The following is a 17,664-nucleotide window of genomic DNA, read 5'->3' on the forward strand; positions in this document are numbered from 1 at the left end:
GCTTAAATTCCCCCGAATGTTGATGCTGGTAAAATGTGTGGTAATTGTGAAGGTGGTGGAGCCCTTGCCTGCAGAAGTGGATTCCCTGGACATTGTCAATCAGGTTGTTCATCGTGGCACTGGTCATTCTGGGGGATGACCGAGTCTGATTGGAGAGTCCTACCAACTCTGGCATCCTTTCAAAATATCCTCAAAGTCAAGTTGTTCCTCAGGGTGCCTGAAAATTAATGTTGCTCTGTTCGGTGGCCACTTTAGGAATGATTATTGTTATGTATGTGTTCGCTTCTTTGTGGTAATAGTACCAGAGCTTTTATTTTCAATGCTTTTGCAATGAAAACCAACAGGAGCTGTAAGATTTGGTGGTGTACGAATTAATACCTATTTAAATAGAGACTATTGCAAAACCAGCAGATAAATAAATGGCCATCTCATGAAGGGCCACATCACCTGGTCGCTCACAGACAATCTTGGAAAAAGTCTGGAAGGTCAGTTAGATTGAAAGAATCAGGATCCATCCATAGCCTCCTCCCTGGGACAGCCCTTCAAGCCCTACGGGAAGATGGCTATCACAGCTCCCTGTAGCCTTCTCTTCTTCAGGCTAAACCTGCTAATTTTTCAGAGGATTTCACCCCTAAGGCCCTGGCCATTTCTGCTGCTTTCCTCTGGTCTCCTTTCTGTTCCAGTATTGTGGCTGTAGAGCTGAAAGAGCAGCAGAGAGCAGGATTCACTTCCGGTGACTTCAACATTATGCCTCTGTTGCTGCAGCTCAGGGGTGAAATGTAAAATGTGTTACTACCGGTTCTGTGGGCGTGGCTTGGTGGTGGTGGGGGGTAATGTGACTGGGTGGGTGTGGCCAACTTTCTTTTTTCTTTTTAACTTTTCAAAGCATTTTTTCTAATGCTTTGAAAAGCCTCTCTGCTGATTAGGCGACTCAGCTGGGATTGTCAGAGACTTTTCAAAGCATTTTTTTTACCACCTCTTCGGCCAAGCGGTTGCAGGAAAAAATGCTTTGAAAAGCCTCTGAGGATCCCAGCTGAGCTGCATGATCATCAGAGGCTTTTTTTTTTACTTTTAAAAGCATTTTTTCATCTGAAGAGGTTGTAGAAAAAATGCTTTTAAAAGTAAAAAAAAAAGCCTCTGATGATCGTGGGACTCAGCTGAGCATGATGGGGGGGGGGGGGGCAGGGATTTTTGCTACCGGTTCTCAGAGCAATCGCTACTGGATCGGGTGATCCGGTCTGAACCGGGAGCATTTCACCCCTGGTGCAGCTCAGTATTGCCTTGGCTTTTTTTGGCTGCTGCAGCACACTGCTAGCTCCTGCATAATTTATGGTCTCCTCCCAAGGGCTACTCTTGAGCCAGGTACTGCCCCTCTTTTTAAATGTGACTTCTGAACTACTGCTAGAACCTCCCAAACCAAGTTATTAGTTATTTACTACCAAGCCAATTTGGGATCGGATATACTTCATGTTAAGGATTGCATCTTGGAAGGGGAAAATACCATATTTTCTCTACACACATCTTTTTCCTCCCTAAAAGGGGGTGAAAATTTAGGTGCGCATCAAATGTAGCCCCGCCCACCCACTGGCCCCCACCCTTTGGCCTCTGCCTCACAGCAGTTACCTCCTTGCAAGCAAACAGCAAGAAAAAACAGCTCCTTTCAGCTTCAGCACAGGCTAATTAGCACAAGTTGATTGGATCGGCCTCCCGACTCTCAGCTGATTTGCTCTCAGTTGTTTTCTGCAGGGCTTTGCTACAGAGAGGTAAATTGCTGGAGCAGATTTTTTTTTCCTTGTGCTAATCAAGCTATGCTGAAAACGAAAATGAAAGTGAAGCAGGTTTTTTGCTGTAAGGAGGCAAAATTGCGCAGAGACAGAGGGAGATTTCTTTTTCTTCTTTTTCCTCACCAAAAAAGGTAGGTGCAAACAATGGGAAATTTAGGGCAAAAGAGGAGAGTTCAAGATTTTAAAACACAAAAGAAAAAAAGGAGAAAGAAAAAGGCAAAAATAAAAATGGGAAAGGAGAAAAAGAAATGAGAGAAAGATGTTATACCTATTTAGAATTGAAATATGAATAGTAATAAGAAATAAATGGGAAATCATGATTGTAAAAATGAAATGAATAATAATTGGAATATTTGTTTTTGTATTTTTGAAATCTAGACTAAGTTTTTTTTTTTTTTTTGAAATATGAATAAGTATACACTGTAACAATTGAAATACCTTTAATGGTATATGGTGGTGAAAGTAAAAAGGATTAAGTTGTAGCTTGGATAACTGCTAGAACATTTTTAAATTTAATTATGGAAATTGTAACGATTGAAATATTTTTAATTATATAATCCTCCAAATTATGATTTGGAGGATTATATGGGCAAACCTATTTGGGTTATTGGGAGAGTTTAAGATGCGAAAATGAGTAATATAAGGGGAAAGCTCTATTTAACTAGGGAATTGTAATAATTGAGATACTATTAATTATATATTGTGTTGAAAGCATAAATGATTAAGTTGTGGTTTGGAGGAATATATGGGAAAAATTATTTGGTTTATTATTATTGGTAAACATTTATTTATTTATTTATTTATTTATTTATTAGATTTATATACCGCCCTATTCCTAAGGGACTCAGGGCGGTGAACAACGAACGATAGAAATACATGTAATACAAACGTTAATAAAAACCAATTAAAATATACTAAACACTCTGGTCCTAGATAATATAAGACATCCCAGTTTAAAATAAAATCAAAAAGCAATATAAAGGGAAAAATTAGGCCAGGCCGGCCTGCTGAAACAGGAATGTTTTGATTAATTAACATAATTAATTGATTTGTAAGAAATTGGATTGCATGGAAATAATTGGAATATTCATGTTCATATTGATTAATATACGAAAAAAGATAGTTATATAACTTTGATTTATATTAAAATGTTGAATTTGTATTAAACAATTGTAATATTACATAATTAACAAATAGATGACAAGGGGAAGGGGTATAATATAGAATAGAAGGGAAAAATTGAATTTGATTAAGATTAGAGATGAGGATGAAGGATAATATTGGTTTTTTTAAAAAATAGATGAGGAATAAATATGGTAAAAAAGAAATATAGAAATTGTAAATTTAATTGAAATGACTAAACACTGTTTAAATTTGTGAACCGGCCAAATACTCTGTTCAAAGAAAATACATTGTATTTTTGTATGTGTGTTTGTCTAAAAAATAAAAAAAAACTTTTTATAAAAAAAACAAAACAAAAAAGATAGGTGCGTCCTATACTCCGAAAAATACAGTAGTTTCTCTTTCTCCACACACTTCCATCCTGTCCCCTCCTTTCCAGAGCCCAAAGCCCCCAACGTCCCCACCTTTCCTTCAAGCAAGCTGCTCCAGTCCCCCATCTCTTAATCACCCCCCACCCCGCGCAAAGAACCTTCTCCAGCTCCACAGTGTTCCTTCTGAGGTGGGGCCCTGGAACTGTGCAGGGTTCCAGATGTGGTCGCACCACTGGTTTATATAAGGCCATCCTAATGTTGACACCTCTGGCCTTTTTCACCCTGTAGACACCATTGAAGGATTTCCCTTTACTCCAGGTTCTCTTTCCTCGCCTGTCACTGCCAGCTCTGATCCCATTCCTTTGCATCTGGGGGTCTGGACACATGGGCATCACCCTGTGGAAGGCAGAACCAGACTCCATATGAACCAGCATGCCCACAGAATGAAAGGCCCCGTGTTTAAGGTGCTCAGAAATAAAGCAGCTCACAAATGGCGCACCAGCTTCAATTCAGGTGCTCAGATGCATCCCTCCCCCCGCACCCCATCCAAGAGCAGAGTTTCTGTGCTGTCCCGATCCCCACCAGTGGCTCCAGGGTTGATGGGAGTTGGCCTGGCCTGAAGGGCACTGGTGGAGGAAGGCGGGACCCAGGCCCTTTCCCTGCCCTCATCGGAGCGGCTTCTGCACTCCGTCCCTCACCAGACGGCACCCCTCGAGCTCGACTTGGCAGCGCAGATGTCGGCGTCGCGGGGCCAGCTAAGCAAGAAAGCGTTTTCTCCAAGGAGCGGCTCGGCAGCTGGGGCAAAGGAGGGCCGGCCGGGGTACGGGGGCGAGAGCTCGGCAACGCCGGGGCCGGCTTCCAGAGGCCCCCGTGGGACAGCAGCGCGTTCAGCTTCGTTGGCCAGCCGCTCCGGAGCAGCCCGGCGGAGCCTGCCCTGAGCCGGCGCTGCTCGCCCGCTTCGGGCTTAGTTCGGAGGGCGGTGACGCGAGCCGGGGTCGCGGAGGTGGGGTTGCCCCTCAGCGCAGGCGAGGCTATTCTTAGCCGAGCGGGCGCAGCAGGCGGGCGGCCCCTAATTGGCAGCCAACAGACGCACCTGCCGTTGCAGACTGCACGTCCGCAGCGCCCGTTCCGGAGACTCGGCCTTCCCCGGGTCCTCTGCCGCCTGGCTCCATCTTATCTCCATCTGGTTGCGGGGCGAGGGGTCTGCACCTTGCCGGTCGGTCCAAGCGAAAGGCCGTTGACGAGGAGCCCGGGGGTCGTCCGAGAGAGCTTCCTCGCGCCCTCCGACAGCCAGGTCAGCCTAGTCAGAGGGGGCCCCGAGAAGCTCTGGAGCGGCCGCTGGAGAGGAGCCTTCCGTCCCCCCGAGGTCCCGATCCCAAAGCCGAGAGCCCCTGGTGATCGGGCACGGAGGACCCGTGTGGGAATCATGGGATCCGACGTCTCCTCCAGCGGCTCCCCTGAGCCCCCTGGCGCGGAAGGGTCGGCCAGAACCCAAAGCCTCCCCTGGGGAGCCGGGCGGGCTCGTGCCGCTTTCCCTGCAGCGCAGCAGCGCCCTCTGCCGGCCGCTCCGCGCACGGCCACGAGAACAAGGAGGGCTTTCATCCCGGGCTGCTCCCCGCGGGCCCCGAGCCTCGCCCCGCCGCCCTTCCTCCCGCGGTGAAGCCTCGAGCCAAGCGCCTAAATTTAGTCGGGGGCTGGGGCGGAGCAAGGGGGTCCCGGGGGGCAGCTTAGGGAAAGGAGCCGAGTGACGACCGGCACAGGAGGAGACCCGCAGGAGGTAGTCCAGGCTGGGGCGGGGAGGTGGCCTCCCCCCTCAAGCCCGCCCCTCCTCTCCCCAGAGAAGCAAGGAAGGAGGGGGCCCGACCGACCAAGGGGATTCTCTGCTCGCTTCCCCCGTTCGCGCGATACGCAAACCGGGTCCTTGAAGTTAGCATTTGCTCGATTCCAAGCCCGGAGTTTAACCATACATTGCAGCCGCTTTTTCTTTTCATGTTTTATTTAAAAGACAGACACGGATTCAAAAGAAATAATATTAGTATTTAAGGAGAATTACAAACACAGGTGATGCTCAATGTAACATTAACAAATGATATAAAAGTATCATAAAAGTATCAATCTTTCAGTGCAGTACCAAAATCTCCAGTATATTATCGGTAAATGGTAAAAACCCACCCAAATAGTATAGAGAAGTGTTGAGTGTGTGCCCTCCCTTGTGCCCCACGTGCCAGTCAACAGTGCCACTGTGGGGAGCCCAGAAGCACCTGCCCTCCGGAGAGAGCTCTCCCCATAATTTGAACAGCTCACACACTCCTGGGATTTTGAAGGGCACCCAGACCCAAGGACCACCAAAGCCCCCCTCCTCTTCCTGCCTGCCTCCCTCTGGGTTCACCTTCTTGGCCACTGTTCTATTGTTTTTGTTTTTTTAGCTTTCATACTGGGTCAGGCAGCATATAAATTATTCTTTTTTAATATAATAAACTTTAGAAAACCACATTGTTTGTATCTGCATTGCCATTCTTGCTTAAATTCTGATAAATTTTGTATTGTATATAGAAATACCTTTTGCCATTGTTGCATAGTCTCCAATCCGACATTGTGTCTTTTCTCCAAAGTTGTGCAACATTTGTGCTGCCAGCCGTGAGCACATACCTTGATACATTATGGGACTTTTTAAAAAATATGTTCTGTTATCTAAAGGTAGTCCTCACTTAACAACGCTAACTGGGACCAGAATCTATATAGCTAAATTTATTTATTTATTTATTTAAATATAATTTGTATGCCGCCCTATCTCCGTAGGACTCAGGGCAGGTCACAACAAATAAAAACAAACCCAATAAAACATAAAATACATAAATATATAATTTAAACATATATTAAAACCCATTAAAATAATAAAAAAACTCCTCAGTCCAGGCTGGGCGATGTGAACAGCCATGTTTTTAATTCGCAGCGGAAGGTGCGAAGGTCAGGAGCCAACCGAAGCCCCAGGCCCCAGGGGGGGAGTTGATTCCAAAGACTGGGCACGCCCACAGAGAAAGCTCTACCCCTGGGGGCCGCCAGCCGACATTGTCTAGCCGACGGCATCCGGAAAAGGCCCTCCCTGTGAGAACGCACCGGGCGATGGGAAGCCATTGCTGGCTGCAGATGGTCTGACAAGTATCCTGGGCGTAAGCCACGCAGGAGAGGTGTAACATGGGAGCATCACAACCCGCGCGGCCGCATTCTGCACCAGCTGAAGCCTCTGAGTGGTCCTCAAGGGCAGCCCCTGGTAGAGAGCATTACATAGTCAAGACGGGAGGTGACTAGCAGTCATTAAGATGAGACATGACCTCAGCAGCAGCCCCAGCAGTTAAGGATGTCACACAACTTCTTGGCGGTTACCCATTGGCCCTGCCTTGTGGGAAGCTGGCAGGAAAGGCCGCCTGTTATGCTCCAGGGACTGTGCGATTATCAGTCACCCAGCACCCAGCTGTGCTACAACAGCTACAACTACAAAGACCTTCACAAGTACCGTTCATTCAGTGCCACTGTAACTTAAAATAGTCATTGAATGAGTGGTCATTAAGTGAGGACTACCTGTACAAAGAAGAAACGTGCTTTCATTTTGAGGCTAAATTTTTACTGAATCTGTTTTAAGTGTGTTGTAGCCAGCAGGTGCTGAGCCCTGTACTCTCTTGCACCCGAACATTATCCAGGGACATCCATTGGGAGAGTTTGCTGGCACAAATCTTTGGCTGGCCACAATGTTGGGGGGGGGGGGGAGGGAAACCTTTTGGGGACAACGGATGCCAATGCTTTAGTTCCCCTAAGAAACACTGGCCCTCACTCACTTCTCTGACTGGCTTCTGCTTTCAACTTCTGCATTAGTACAGAATGGCAGGTCAGCGTAGCCCAGATCTCCCCATGAATTTGGACTCTGGTGCCAACCTCTCAGGTGCCGTGCCCTCTTCCAACCGATCAGTCCTTGGGTTGCTTCCTGCAGCTCTCTGGGACCTTGTGATCCAACAGGGGAGGGGCACTGAGAATGTGCAGTGGTTCTTAGGTGGAAAGAGTTCCCAACAGGTAGGCGCTGTTGGGCACAGTTGCTCTGCTCAGTGGGACTTGGCACCAAAAGTACCCAGGGCTGCTGGGACGCAAGCTTTGGATGAGGCCGAAGCAGTTCTTGGGGGGCCCTAATTGGGTTCACTGGATCAAAAGGTGGGGCTGCAAATATCAGGCCTGTAATATCTAAAGGTCTGCCCATCCACTGCAAGCTCCTCAGACAGAGGCACAGGTGTGCACCATCACATACCTGGCTTTCTCCTGCAGAGCCCCAGGTATGGGGAAGCCTCCCCTTCAGCTCCTCACAGAGACACGTCGGGGACCTCAGGACTGCCTCTGCCTTCATCCCTGGGGGTGGGGGAGATGCCCCAATGCAGCTTTCCCCTCCTGGGTATGCATTTGCCAGGAACCACAGAATTGTCCCAGGAACTACGGCAAAAGCCATGGAGAAGCCTGGTTTGGTGGCACCCAGAGCGCCCTGCTCCTGCTTTGCTGCTGTTGGAAAGGAAGGTGGCCTGGCTTGCCGCTTCCAGGTCCACCTTGTACCGGATTCCATGCCTCGGTGGGCGTGAGACAAGCTCGCCCCCTTGGCTGACTTTGGTTCTCGGGGAGATTGTGGTGAAATCTATGGTTGGAAGAACGCCTCTGCTTTGACACGGCCAAACCCTCCCCAAGGCTTTTTGGTTGCTGGTGCCGGCTCCCGTTGGACCAGTTGCTTGGCAGGAGCCTGAAGGCTTTCAGAGGGTACCTGGGATGTTCCCCTAGGACCTAAAAGGTGGGCAATTGCCGCCTGGCACCGAGAGGCAAGAAGGGCCTGCCCGGGATCGAACAGTTCCCCTGCAGCTTTTCATGGCTGGTTGTTCCTGTGGGGGCTCCCTGCTCTTCCCAAGCGGCTCAGAGGGAGCAGCAGAAGAGACACCGAACAGGGTGGATTTGATTTAAATCATACTTTTTAAAGAGCAACTGTCATCTCTGTCCCACAGCGGCTCCTCCTCTGACCTGCTCTTGACTCACCGACAGTCCCAATATTGCAGAATATACAGCCACCTCATGCTACATAACTAAGCTTCATTTCAGGCTGAATAAACTAAATTATTAATGTATCTTAAATAGAAAATTATCTTTAGATTTTTACTCCAAAAGCATTTTATTAAAATAAATTTGATAAAAATAAAAAAAAAATATTAAATTTTTAAAAAATCTGATTTTGATTTTTTTTTTTAAAAAAAATCAATTTTTATCCACCTTGCGCCTAGAGCACCTTCTGTGTATTGGGGGGGAGAGAAAGCAACGGCAAGTCCAACCAGAGATGTGCAAAACCACGTTAACCTTATGTGGCTAGCTGTACCCAAACGCACCTATTTCTCCGCTCGTCTCATGTCTGTGCAGCCTTTTGGGGAGGCTCCCACGCCCTTCCAATTCCTCTCCCTCCTGGCTGGCTCAGGTCACCTGGAAGGCCAGCAGGTCCATGCAGTGATGGTGGGTGGGATGTGCTGGGCCTGAAGAAGACAGCACCCATTCCCCATTACAGAGCCTTCCCTGCAGCCAGCGGCCTCTCCTAGGGGAGGGCTGCAGAAGTCGTGGCGGTGGGGTTGGGCTAGTTGCAGAGGGCTCCAGAAAGGATGGATTAGGGAGACGCCTTTCAGGCAGGAGCATTGCTCACGCTGGTGGGTAACTTGTGGTTGCTACATTTGATCAATGAAATGAGAAATGGGGGATGGATGGAGGGCATTGGATTCTCCTTTCTCCAAGGTCCACAAGAGGCAGCCTTGCTCGAGGCTCTCAGCACCTTCCCTTAATTACTACATGAGACCTCTGTGTCAGGGTCACCTGTCCGTTCGAGGTCAGGCATCCTTACTCTGGCCCACCCGGAGCTTGGCACAAAATGCGCAGTTATAAAATTCACCCTCTCCCTCCTTCTCTTCTACCAAGGCAGGCAGCCAGCCAGCAGGTCTCAGCTGGGCATCTTGAACCCGGGATCAGCCAAGTGATGCTGTTGAAGGGCATCCCAGGACGTTGAGAGGTTTTGTTTTGGGGGTTGGGGACAAGCTCAGGTGCAACCCTAGCAAGACCGAGTAGAGGTGTTGACCATCCCCAATGTTGGGGACCCTCCTCTTTGGCTCTGAATATGACATTATGTAGTTTGGGGCCACCGCACAATCTGGGGTGGTGGAGTTGTCCTTCCAGGCTCACAGCTGCTGCTTGAAGAGGTGGCGGCAGCCCCGGCCAAGAACCCTTGGCACACTTATCTTGTGCGCCAGTGGCAGCTTTTCCTGGACCAGGAGACCCATGTTGTATCCCCCATGCCTTGGTCAGTTTCAAATGGATTGTTATAATGTGCTCTATGCAGGGCTGCCCTTCAAGACTATTTGGAAATTGCGGCTGGCCCAGAATGCCGTGGCAAAAGCAGTGGCGGCAATGCCCACATGCCACTCATGATCATGAGCTGTGCTGGTTATCACGAGAGTTCCAACCACGTCCCCCCCCCCCGTGGCCCACAGCCCAGATATCTGAGCAGCCATTGGCCTCCCCTGGCTTGTCTCTATCCTTCACAATCTAACAACGTTGCTCTCCCACCGACGAAATAATGTGATCTCAGAGGACCCAAGAAGAGGGTCTTCTGGAACTGCAGCCCCCCCCCCGAAACCAGCCCCCCTTCTCCAACCCGTTTGAGGTCCTTTAATACAAGGGTCCCCAGCCTATGGGCTGTGAGGAGTTTGCAACCGGGCCGTGGAAATGGTTGGCAAGCACGTGCGCATCCTCACTTGTGCGAGCAGCGGGCAAGAGGGCATTCCATTCAAGTGAACGGCAGGCATGTGTGCACACTGTTCATGCAAATGGAGCTGCGTGCTTGCTGGCTGCTCTTGTGGAACCATGCCCCCTCCCCCCCATCCTCCGCAAAATCAGAAATGTTGGGGAACTCTGCTTTAAAAGGGCAACACTTCCCAGGCCCTGCAGGCCCTTGATGAACGCATCTTTTCTTTTATGTGCACTGAGAGCGTACGCACCAAGACAAATCCCTTGTGTGTCCAATCACACTTGGCCAATAAAAAATTCTATTCTGTTCTATTCACATGCTGGCCTTCTTCTGCTTCATCTTTGGGGTTTTATTTCTTGATTTTACGGTTTTTATATGCCAAGTCATCCAGTGCTGACCAGGCTAGAAATCTGATTAATAAATAAACCATCCTGGCCGCAGAGCAGGGACACCCCCTTCCTCACCCACCAATCCCCAGGTGTCGACTTCAGAATCTGGCCCCAGCTGTGAGTCCCAAGGCGGGGTCACTGCCAGCTGGGCTCCTGGGCACTTTGTGTTATTTGAGGTTGCCTTGCCTGACTTCCCAACTCCCAGACCTGATCAAAGCCCCAAAGTCCCCATCAGCCACACTCAGCCAGGGGCAGCAAGGCAACCCTTGGGAAGAAAGAGGCCCACGCAGACCCCAAGGCTCCCTGCAGCCCACCCAGCGCAGGCCTTTATTGAGAGCAGCTCCTGTACAGCACAGCTTTGCTCAGCCGGGCGGCCAGCCCATCTGGCGCCCACCCAGCACATGGAGGTGGAGATGATAGACGGACTGCGCCCCGTGCTTGCCCTCGTTGATGACTGCAAGAGGAGGGAGAAAGGGGTTGGAGGGAGCACCGCGCAACACCGGACAAGTGCCAGGACCCTTGGCAGCAGGAGGAAGACCCCCCCCCCCAGGACAACAGTGGGGCTTCCCAGCAGAACTCTGTTTGGGGCGGGGCCTCTGGCAGGCTTTTCCTGGGGAGGGGGACATGGCCTTCTTTCTCAGCAGAGCCCTGTCCGAAGGCCCTCAGAGGGCCAAAGGCAGGGAGCTCAGCGGGTGGGCGGGGCTTCCAGAGGGCCTATCCCACCCCCTTCACTGGGCTTCAGGAACTATCAGGCAAGGCAGCCCCCCATCCCCGACCGCGGCTCCTGCCTTCTACTCACCCACTCGGTAGCCCTCGGACAGGCCTTCCGCCTTGGCGGTCCGGCTGGCCACCACCAGTAAGTGTCCCAGGAGCTGGGGGGGGAGGGAGGGAGATGGAGTGGGGGTCGCAGAGCCCCTCCTCCCGCCAGGCTTCCGAGCCGAGATTAAGAGCCAGCAACCGGGCAGGAGGCGGGAGGCTCGCGGGGGCCGTTCCCTGCCCGCGCTTCACCCTCTGGCCAGGCTGGGCGCGGCCCGATCCCCGCTCACCTGGGCGTCGCTCTCGGCCACCTGGCTGATGCGCGCGAGGGGCCGGCGCGGGATCACCAGGAAGTGCACCGGAGCCTGCGGCGCCGCGTCCCGGAAGGCCAGGCACTGCCAGGGAGGGAGGGAGGGAGGGAGGGGGGTGAGCCTCCTGCGCCGCCCCCTCCCCTCCCCTCCCCAGCCCCCCCGCTCCCCTCCCCAGCCCCCCCGCCCACCTGGTCATCCTCGTAGAGCACGTGGGCCGGGATGGAGCCGTCCAGGATCCGGCTGAAGACGGTGAGGCCGGGCTGCTCGGCCGCGCGCTGCGCCCGCTCCACCTCCTCGCCCGGCCCGCGCGCCGCCAAGCCCCTCTGCCGGACAGACGGCGGCCGGTCACCCCGCTGCGCCCAGGGCCCGCCGCCCCTCGACTGCAGCGGGGACACGAGCCGGGAAGTCCCGCAGGCGAACGCCGCCCCCCCCCCGCCCTACCTGTCCTGGACGGCCCCAGGCGCGAGCCAGCAGCCCCCTCACCACCGCCGCCGCCGCCATTGCCTGTTGGCTCCACCCACTCGGCCAAGCGCAGGCGCACTCCCGCACCTCTGCCCCTGGCGGCGGCACAAGGGATTGCACACCCCTCCCACCCCCCGAAACAGCAAGAGAGGCAGCCCGGCTGAGAAAGCGACTCCTTTATTCGAGAGAGAGAGAGAGAGAGAGAGAGAGAGAGAGAGAGAGAGAGAGAGAGAGAGAGAGCGCTCCGCCCTGCCCAGGAAGACATCCCCTCCCCCCACCCCCCCTCAGAAGCCCATGCGGGCACGCTTCAGCTGGGGGCCCTGGGAAGAGGAGGGACCCCGCTGGCTGCTGCCCAGGCCCGAAGCCTGGCTGGCGGGCAGGTGGTCCTCAGGGGGCTGATCCAGCACAGCCAGGTACCTGCGCAGGGTCTGGCGGCGCTCGCGGGGGATACCCCGGGCACTCAGGCTCTGTGAGGACAGCAGCTCCTGGGAGTCCCCCTGGAAACTGGGTGGCAGAGTGGGTGGAGCCTGGACGGGGGGCTCCGCAGGCAAGGCCGGAGGGGGCCTGCAGGCCCTGCCGTCCCCCGACCAGTCACTGAGTTCTGACTGGTAGCTGGTGGAGGAGGTGAAGCTGCCCGAGAGGCTCCTCGTCCCCCTGCACCGCTTGGCTCGCCTCCGCTGCTCCCTCAGCGCCTGCTGTCGCCGGGCCTTGGTGCCGCCCAGCCTCTCCAGCCACCAGGTCACCCAGTCGCCCGTCCAGGAAGCCGCCAGTCGCTGGTCGAGCTCCCCCGAGGGCTCCTGGGGGGCAGGAGGCAGGGGGACCCCGCTCTCATCCCCCCATGAGCAGAAGAGCCGCTCTTCCTGCATGGCCTTGCGTAGGCAGCGGGAAGCCTCCAGAGAGGACGGGGCGCTCCCCTCCGTTTCCCTTCTCTCTCGGTGGCTGAAGAGACAGCCCTGACTGAGCGTGGCCGGAGGGCACTGCCAGTCCTGGGTGGGCGGGGCAGCCCGCTTCCAGGCCCTCAGCCAGCGCCGGTAGAGGGCTGCAGCTGCCGGGGCACAAGCTGTCTTTGCTCTGTCTGGAGAAATGGGGTCCTGGCAGGGTCTGCCCACCACAGCACCCCTGGAGCTGGCCTCTGCGTCTGAGTCGGTGTGAGCCTGCCCCTCGGCCTCCTCTCCACTGGCCTGTGGGAGCAGTGGCTGGTAGAAGAGGTCCCCGGCCTGGGAAAGCTGGAAGACCAGCAGTGTCCGGATGCCGTCCTGCTGGCCCAGGGCTGCTGCAATGCCTGGATTGGGGGGGGGACACAAGAGGAGGTCATCTCATTGATTGAGGGTGGGGGGAATCAATTCCTAAAGCCCAACTGGCTTCAGTTGGCAGAGGGACAGCTCAAAGGTGTGAGTCAGACATGATATACTGCCCTCCTGCTTGGAGCCAGCTTGAAATGGGGGGACAGTGTTAGGCAGGTACAGGCCCCCCCTCTGGAACGGTTTCTCCCAGCCCATCTTTTTCACAAGGTCCCTGATACCACCCAAGGAGGACCCCCATTTGCCTAGCCCAGGAAAAGAGGACCATCTGAGGGGAGGAAGTGACTCCTACGAAATATGTCGTCACAAGCTTCTCCCCCACATGGACCCGGCTGTGGGGATGGCAAAGCATATTAGGAAGAATCATATGTTATACCAGGGTGGGTGGGACATTCTTGGCCACACACCGAAGGGCTGAAGGTAGGTTCTGGGTAAGTTGGCAGGGAGAGGAAGCAAGTGATAGATCAAGGGAAAAGGAGGGGCTGCGCCCCCCGCCCCCCACATACTTATGTGCTTAGCTGGAAGTGGTTCTGGGCACTCAGGCCAGCTCTGGGTTGCAGAACAGAGGAGGGCCCCCCATCCTGACCTCCTTTTCTATGCCAGGTTCTGTTAAGTTATTAGCAAGGAGGCGGGGAGGCTAGCCCGGTTCTTGGATCTGGCTGGGGTGGGGGGCGGGGGCGGTGATGGCAGCCTCTCCTCTGCAGCTGCAAGGAGGAAACCCAGAACCCAGGGGGGCTACAGCGGGGGGGGGGGCTGCAGCCTCCTTGGAGTGCAAAACCCGTTTCCCTTCATCTGGCATCCCTCCCAGCCACACGTCCCAGCCACACCTCCTCGCCCCGGCCACTACCTGCTGTGGGGACGGAGAGACGCTGGCTGAGGGCACTCTGCCTCACAGGCACCTGCACAGGAAAGTGGGGCAGGCATTCCTTCATGGATGGCAGCTTCTGGGGCGCCCCTTGGAGCTGGCAAGGGAGGCTGTGGCCACCTGTGGAGACAGTCCAGCAACCTCAGAGTCCCGCAGCACCCAGGCTGCCCCCACCCCGGCCACCGGGCGTGACTGCCTCAGTGCCAGGAGTCAGTGGAGGGTGCCGGGGCCCCTTCCCGTGCCCACCTGAGTACTGCAGCAAGAGCATCTCCTGGGAGTGGTAGGCGCCCAGGAGCACCTTGTGGCTGTGCTGTGGAGGCCCAGCAGGTGTGAGGTGGGCGTAGATGGGTGGCCGCTGCATCATGTGCTCCCAGCACAGGACAGGCACCAGGGGGAAGCGTTCGTCCAGCACAAAGACCGAAAACTGTGGAGGATGAAGGTTGCGGGGGGTGGGGTGGGGGTGTTTCCTAGGCACAGGGACCCTCCAGCCAAGGAACCAACCACCTGCCTCTGCCGAGCCATGGTGGCTGGGCAGGGACAACCAGGGAAGGCAACCTAGCAGCCTGCGCAGGAGGGTGGAGAGGGTGGGGAAATGTCCCAGGTTGAGGCCCCTGGTCCAGCAAAAGACTGTGCAACAGGTGCCCACAACAGCCCACCAAAACACCCCCCAGGTTACCTGCGTGGCCACTAAGTGGTGAAAGGGCTCTGAATGGCCTAGGTATTTGGAGAGGACCAGGCGTTCCCCACGCTGGCAATCTGCTTCAGCCCCCACCTTGAAGAGCTCGAAGTGGCCCCCGGAGGACACCTGGGGGCAGGCCAAGAAGGTCAGCAGCTGGGCGCAGCTGCCCCCCAGCCCAGGGGCCTTTCCCAGCAGCCTCTCCCTCATAAGGCAGAAGGGTCGGCAACCAGCAGCACTGCTCAGGGGGCCCCTGCGGGCCCTTCTCAAGCCTCACCCTCTGATCGAGACCCTTCAGGCCAGTGTGGTCGGCAAAAGTCAGCACTCGTGGGTGTGCAGAAAACTCGCTCCAGCGCCAAGGTGAAGGGTCCCGGAAGAAGAGGCTGTCGCGGTCCTGGTGCAGCCGTTGGAGCCTGGTGGGAAAGGGGGTCAGTCCCTGCCCCTTCGCAGCCAAAAACTGGTCTGCTGGCAAGAAAGCAACACCTTGACTTCCAGAAGCAGCAGGGGCAAAGCACATCCCCCCCCAAGGCATTCAGGAGAGCCTCTTTGACCCATTGGCTATTCTCTCGCCCCCCCCCCCAAATTTGGGCCATAGCTGCTTGAAACTCCCCTCCCCCCCCCCCCGCAGCAGAAGAGCTAAGCAACACATTCCTCTTAATGCCTCCAAGGAAGCCCTCCAGTATGGGCCCCCCTCATGAAGGCAGTCAGCCCCACTTGCTCACCCCGTCTCCACATTCCAGAGGTACAGCTCCCCCTCCAGGGTGCACAAGGATAGCTCACCGGGCAAGTGGGGGCTGCAAGGAGACAATGGAGCTGGGGGAGGGCAGAGGTCCCTTGCACCTACCCCCCCTAGCAGCAGGGCACCCCACGTGTCCCACCGGCAGAAAGCTCTCTGAGCCCTGCACCCCAGCCCCCCCCCCAGGTCACTTACCTGACTGCAATGGAAGAGCAGGGGGCTTCTGTGCAAACCACCTGCAGAGGTATGGGGGGCTTTCCACGCTGCCGCCTCCAGGCCCCACAGAAATGTCCTGAGCGGACCCCCAGGAAGTCTGGGATGGATGGAACAGAAAGGCCCCCTTCAAGACCGGAAGAGTAGTGGCAACAGAGGGCCAGTACCATCCTAGGAACCGCTGTACCCACCGCTGCCTTCCAGGTGCGCTGCTGCCACTTGTTGGACTGCCCCGTTGAGCTCGAACTGGACGGGACAGCCCCGGAGTTTGGGTCTCAGGGTGCCGCCGGCCACTGGTCTCAAGGCTGCCTCCTGGAAGCCTGCACAGGCCGCTAAGGAAGAGCTGCACTGCGAAGATGCGCCAGTAGGAGGGCGCCTGCCGCCCCCCCCCCCGGCCCAGGACCGCCCCACTGCCATCCCCTCGCCACGGAGGATACAGAGCCGGTCCGCGGCCTCCCCGGCCGGGAACACCAAGCAGCCCCGGCGTGGGGCTTCCCTGCGGGCGCCGTCAGGCAGCCAGGCCAAGGCCCCGCCGGTGGGGGTCTCGTCGAAGGACAGGCGTCGCCGCCGCTCGGCCAGGTCCTCGTGGAGCCATTGGGCCACCAGCTTCAGGGGCAGCTCGGACAGCCAGTCGCGGGACAGCGAGGCCACGCCGGAGAGAGGCCGCCCGGCGCTGAAAGGACAACGGAACGGCCGCCGGTCACCCGCCCACCGCCCTTTCGTCCCATCCCGAGGGCGGCTCAGGGAAGTAGGCTCGATGGCCCAGAGCAGGTCCCGGGGTCGCCCCCGCCGCTCGCCCCGCCAAAAGCACTTACCTGCCGCCTGGCGTCCGGCCTTCCAGGGCGCGAAGAAGGCGGGTCATCCCGCAGACGCCTCCGGCTCTCCTCTGCGGAAGAGAGCGGGCGGCGGGTAAGGAGGGGCTCGGCTGGGCTCCGGGGAGCAGCCGTCGCCGCCGGCCGCCTCCCGCCAGCGCTCACCCAGTCCGTCGAGTCCCCCAGGTAGACGTGCTCGTGCAGCAGCCGCGCCGTGGCCCCGAAGGCCGCCTCCGGCTGGTCCAGGAAGAGCCGCCCCAGCTGCGGGCCCAGCGCGCTCAGGGCCGAGCCGGCGGACGCGCCGTCGATCGGGGGCGCCGGCTCCGGGGGCTTCAGCGGCAGCGGGGCTAGCTCGGCGGGCAGCCACCTCTCCCGCGCCTCCCGGCGGCGGCGGGGCAAGAAGAGCGGCGCCGGTCCCGGGCCGCCCGCCGCCACGCCCACCTGCCCGCACTGGCCCCAGCCGCCCACCCGCAGCCCGGCCCCGGGACCGTCGCGCCTGGGCGGCCCCGCGCGGAACAGCCCGGGCAGCAGCGCGGCGGGGAAGGCCGCCATGGGCGCGCGCACGTGCGGGACTGCCCGGCCGCGCATGCCCGGAACCGCCGCGAGACACTCGCGCCTGCGCCCCCTGGCGGCCAGAGGGAGGCGATCTCCGAGCGAGGCGCCTGCAAAGGCCCGGATTCCCCCCTCCCCGCCTTTGGCGAGTCTCCGCTGAAGGCGGCTCGGAGCAGGACAGGCGGCCAGGGAGGGGGGCGGAAAAGCAGCGCCCGGAGGAAAGTGGCCAAGAGCTTTTTTAAAAACGCAACACCCAGGAAAGCTTGCAGGGGAAGCGTTCACACGTTCCTCCGCCGGTCTCCCGAGGGAAAAGTGCTACGGCTGGGCTACCTTGCGAGGTCGACGAAGGGAAACGAACGTGTGTGCATCACGCCGCGCGTTTCCAGCCAGCCGAAGCAAGCAGAGCGAAACATTCGCCGAGCATCTCCCCCTCCCCAAATTAGCGCTGTCCTTCTCGAGAGGTAAGTTCGCAAAGTAATGCTGACCAGTTTGGGGGGGGAGGGAAGCGGCAC

The 17,664-nt window shown here is 56.2% G+C and overlaps 2 protein-coding genes across 3 annotated transcripts; both read right to left on the reverse strand.

Annotated features, from left to right (window-relative positions):
- Positions 1-10,761: 10,761 nt before the first annotated feature.
- On the reverse strand, positions 10,762-12,036 carry HINT2 (histidine triad nucleotide binding protein 2). The gene is made up of 5 exons (XM_087883625.1): positions 12,019-12,036; positions 11,724-11,972; positions 11,515-11,619; positions 11,268-11,340; positions 10,762-10,922 (listed from the first exon to the last, which is right to left on the reverse strand). The coding sequence occupies exons 1-5, from the start codon at positions 12,034-12,036 to the stop codon at positions 10,831-10,833; spliced, it is 537 nt and encodes a 178-aa protein (XP_087739751.1). The 3' UTR covers positions 10,762-10,830.
- Positions 12,037-12,158: 122 nt separating this feature from the next.
- Positions 12,159-17,203, reverse strand: TAF1C (TATA-box binding protein associated factor, RNA polymerase I subunit C). 2 transcript variants are annotated; one of them, XM_034441889.3, is made up of 11 exons: positions 16,766-17,203; positions 16,604-16,674; positions 16,226-16,461; positions 15,980-16,108; positions 15,771-15,888; positions 15,562-15,633; positions 15,117-15,252; positions 14,840-14,968; positions 14,410-14,587; positions 14,146-14,283; positions 12,164-13,279 (listed from the first exon to the last, which is right to left on the reverse strand). In XM_034441889.3, the coding sequence occupies exons 1-11, from the start codon at positions 17,186-17,188 to the stop codon at positions 12,282-12,284; spliced, it is 2,628 nt and encodes an 875-aa protein (XP_034297780.3). In that variant the 5' UTR covers positions 17,189-17,203; the 3' UTR covers positions 12,164-12,281. The 2 variants fall into 2 exon arrangements, with proteins under 2 accessions (XP_034297781.2, XP_034297780.3); XM_034441890.3 differs by lacking the exon at positions 15,562-15,633 and having other exon boundaries at positions 12,159-13,279.
- Between the last annotated feature and the right edge of the window lie 461 nt (positions 17,204-17,664).

Source organism: Pantherophis guttatus, chromosome 2 (assembly GCF_059756535.1).
Source record: "Pantherophis guttatus breed Tessera chromosome 2, ASM5975653v1, whole genome shotgun sequence".
NCBI lineage: Eukaryota > Metazoa > Chordata > Lepidosauria > Squamata > Colubridae > Pantherophis > Pantherophis guttatus.

Excerpts from the sequence above, each read along its gene's own strand:
- TAF1C (XM_034441889.3), bottom strand. The coding sequence starts at position 17,188 with ATGCGCGGCCGGGCAGTCCCGCACGTGCGCGCGCCCATGGCGGCCTTC. Across the intron at positions 15,634-15,770 it reads TGCTCTTCCATTGCAGTCAG|CCCCCACTTGCCCGGTGAGC; the intron begins GTAAGTGACCTG and ends GTCTCCTTGCAG. Across the intron at positions 14,284-14,409 it reads GCTCTTGCTGCAGTACTCAG|GTGGCCACAGCCTCCCTTGC; the intron begins GTGGGCACGGGA and ends CTGTCTCCACAG.
- HINT2 (XM_087883625.1), bottom strand. Across the intron at positions 11,620-11,723 it reads TGCTCTACGAGGATGACCAG|TGCCTGGCCTTCCGGGACGC; the intron begins GTGGGCGGGGGG and ends CCTCCCTGGCAG. Across the intron at positions 10,923-11,267 it reads GTCCGAGGGCTACCGAGTGG|TCATCAACGAGGGCAAGCAC; the intron begins GTGAGTAGAAGG and ends CTCCTCTTGCAG.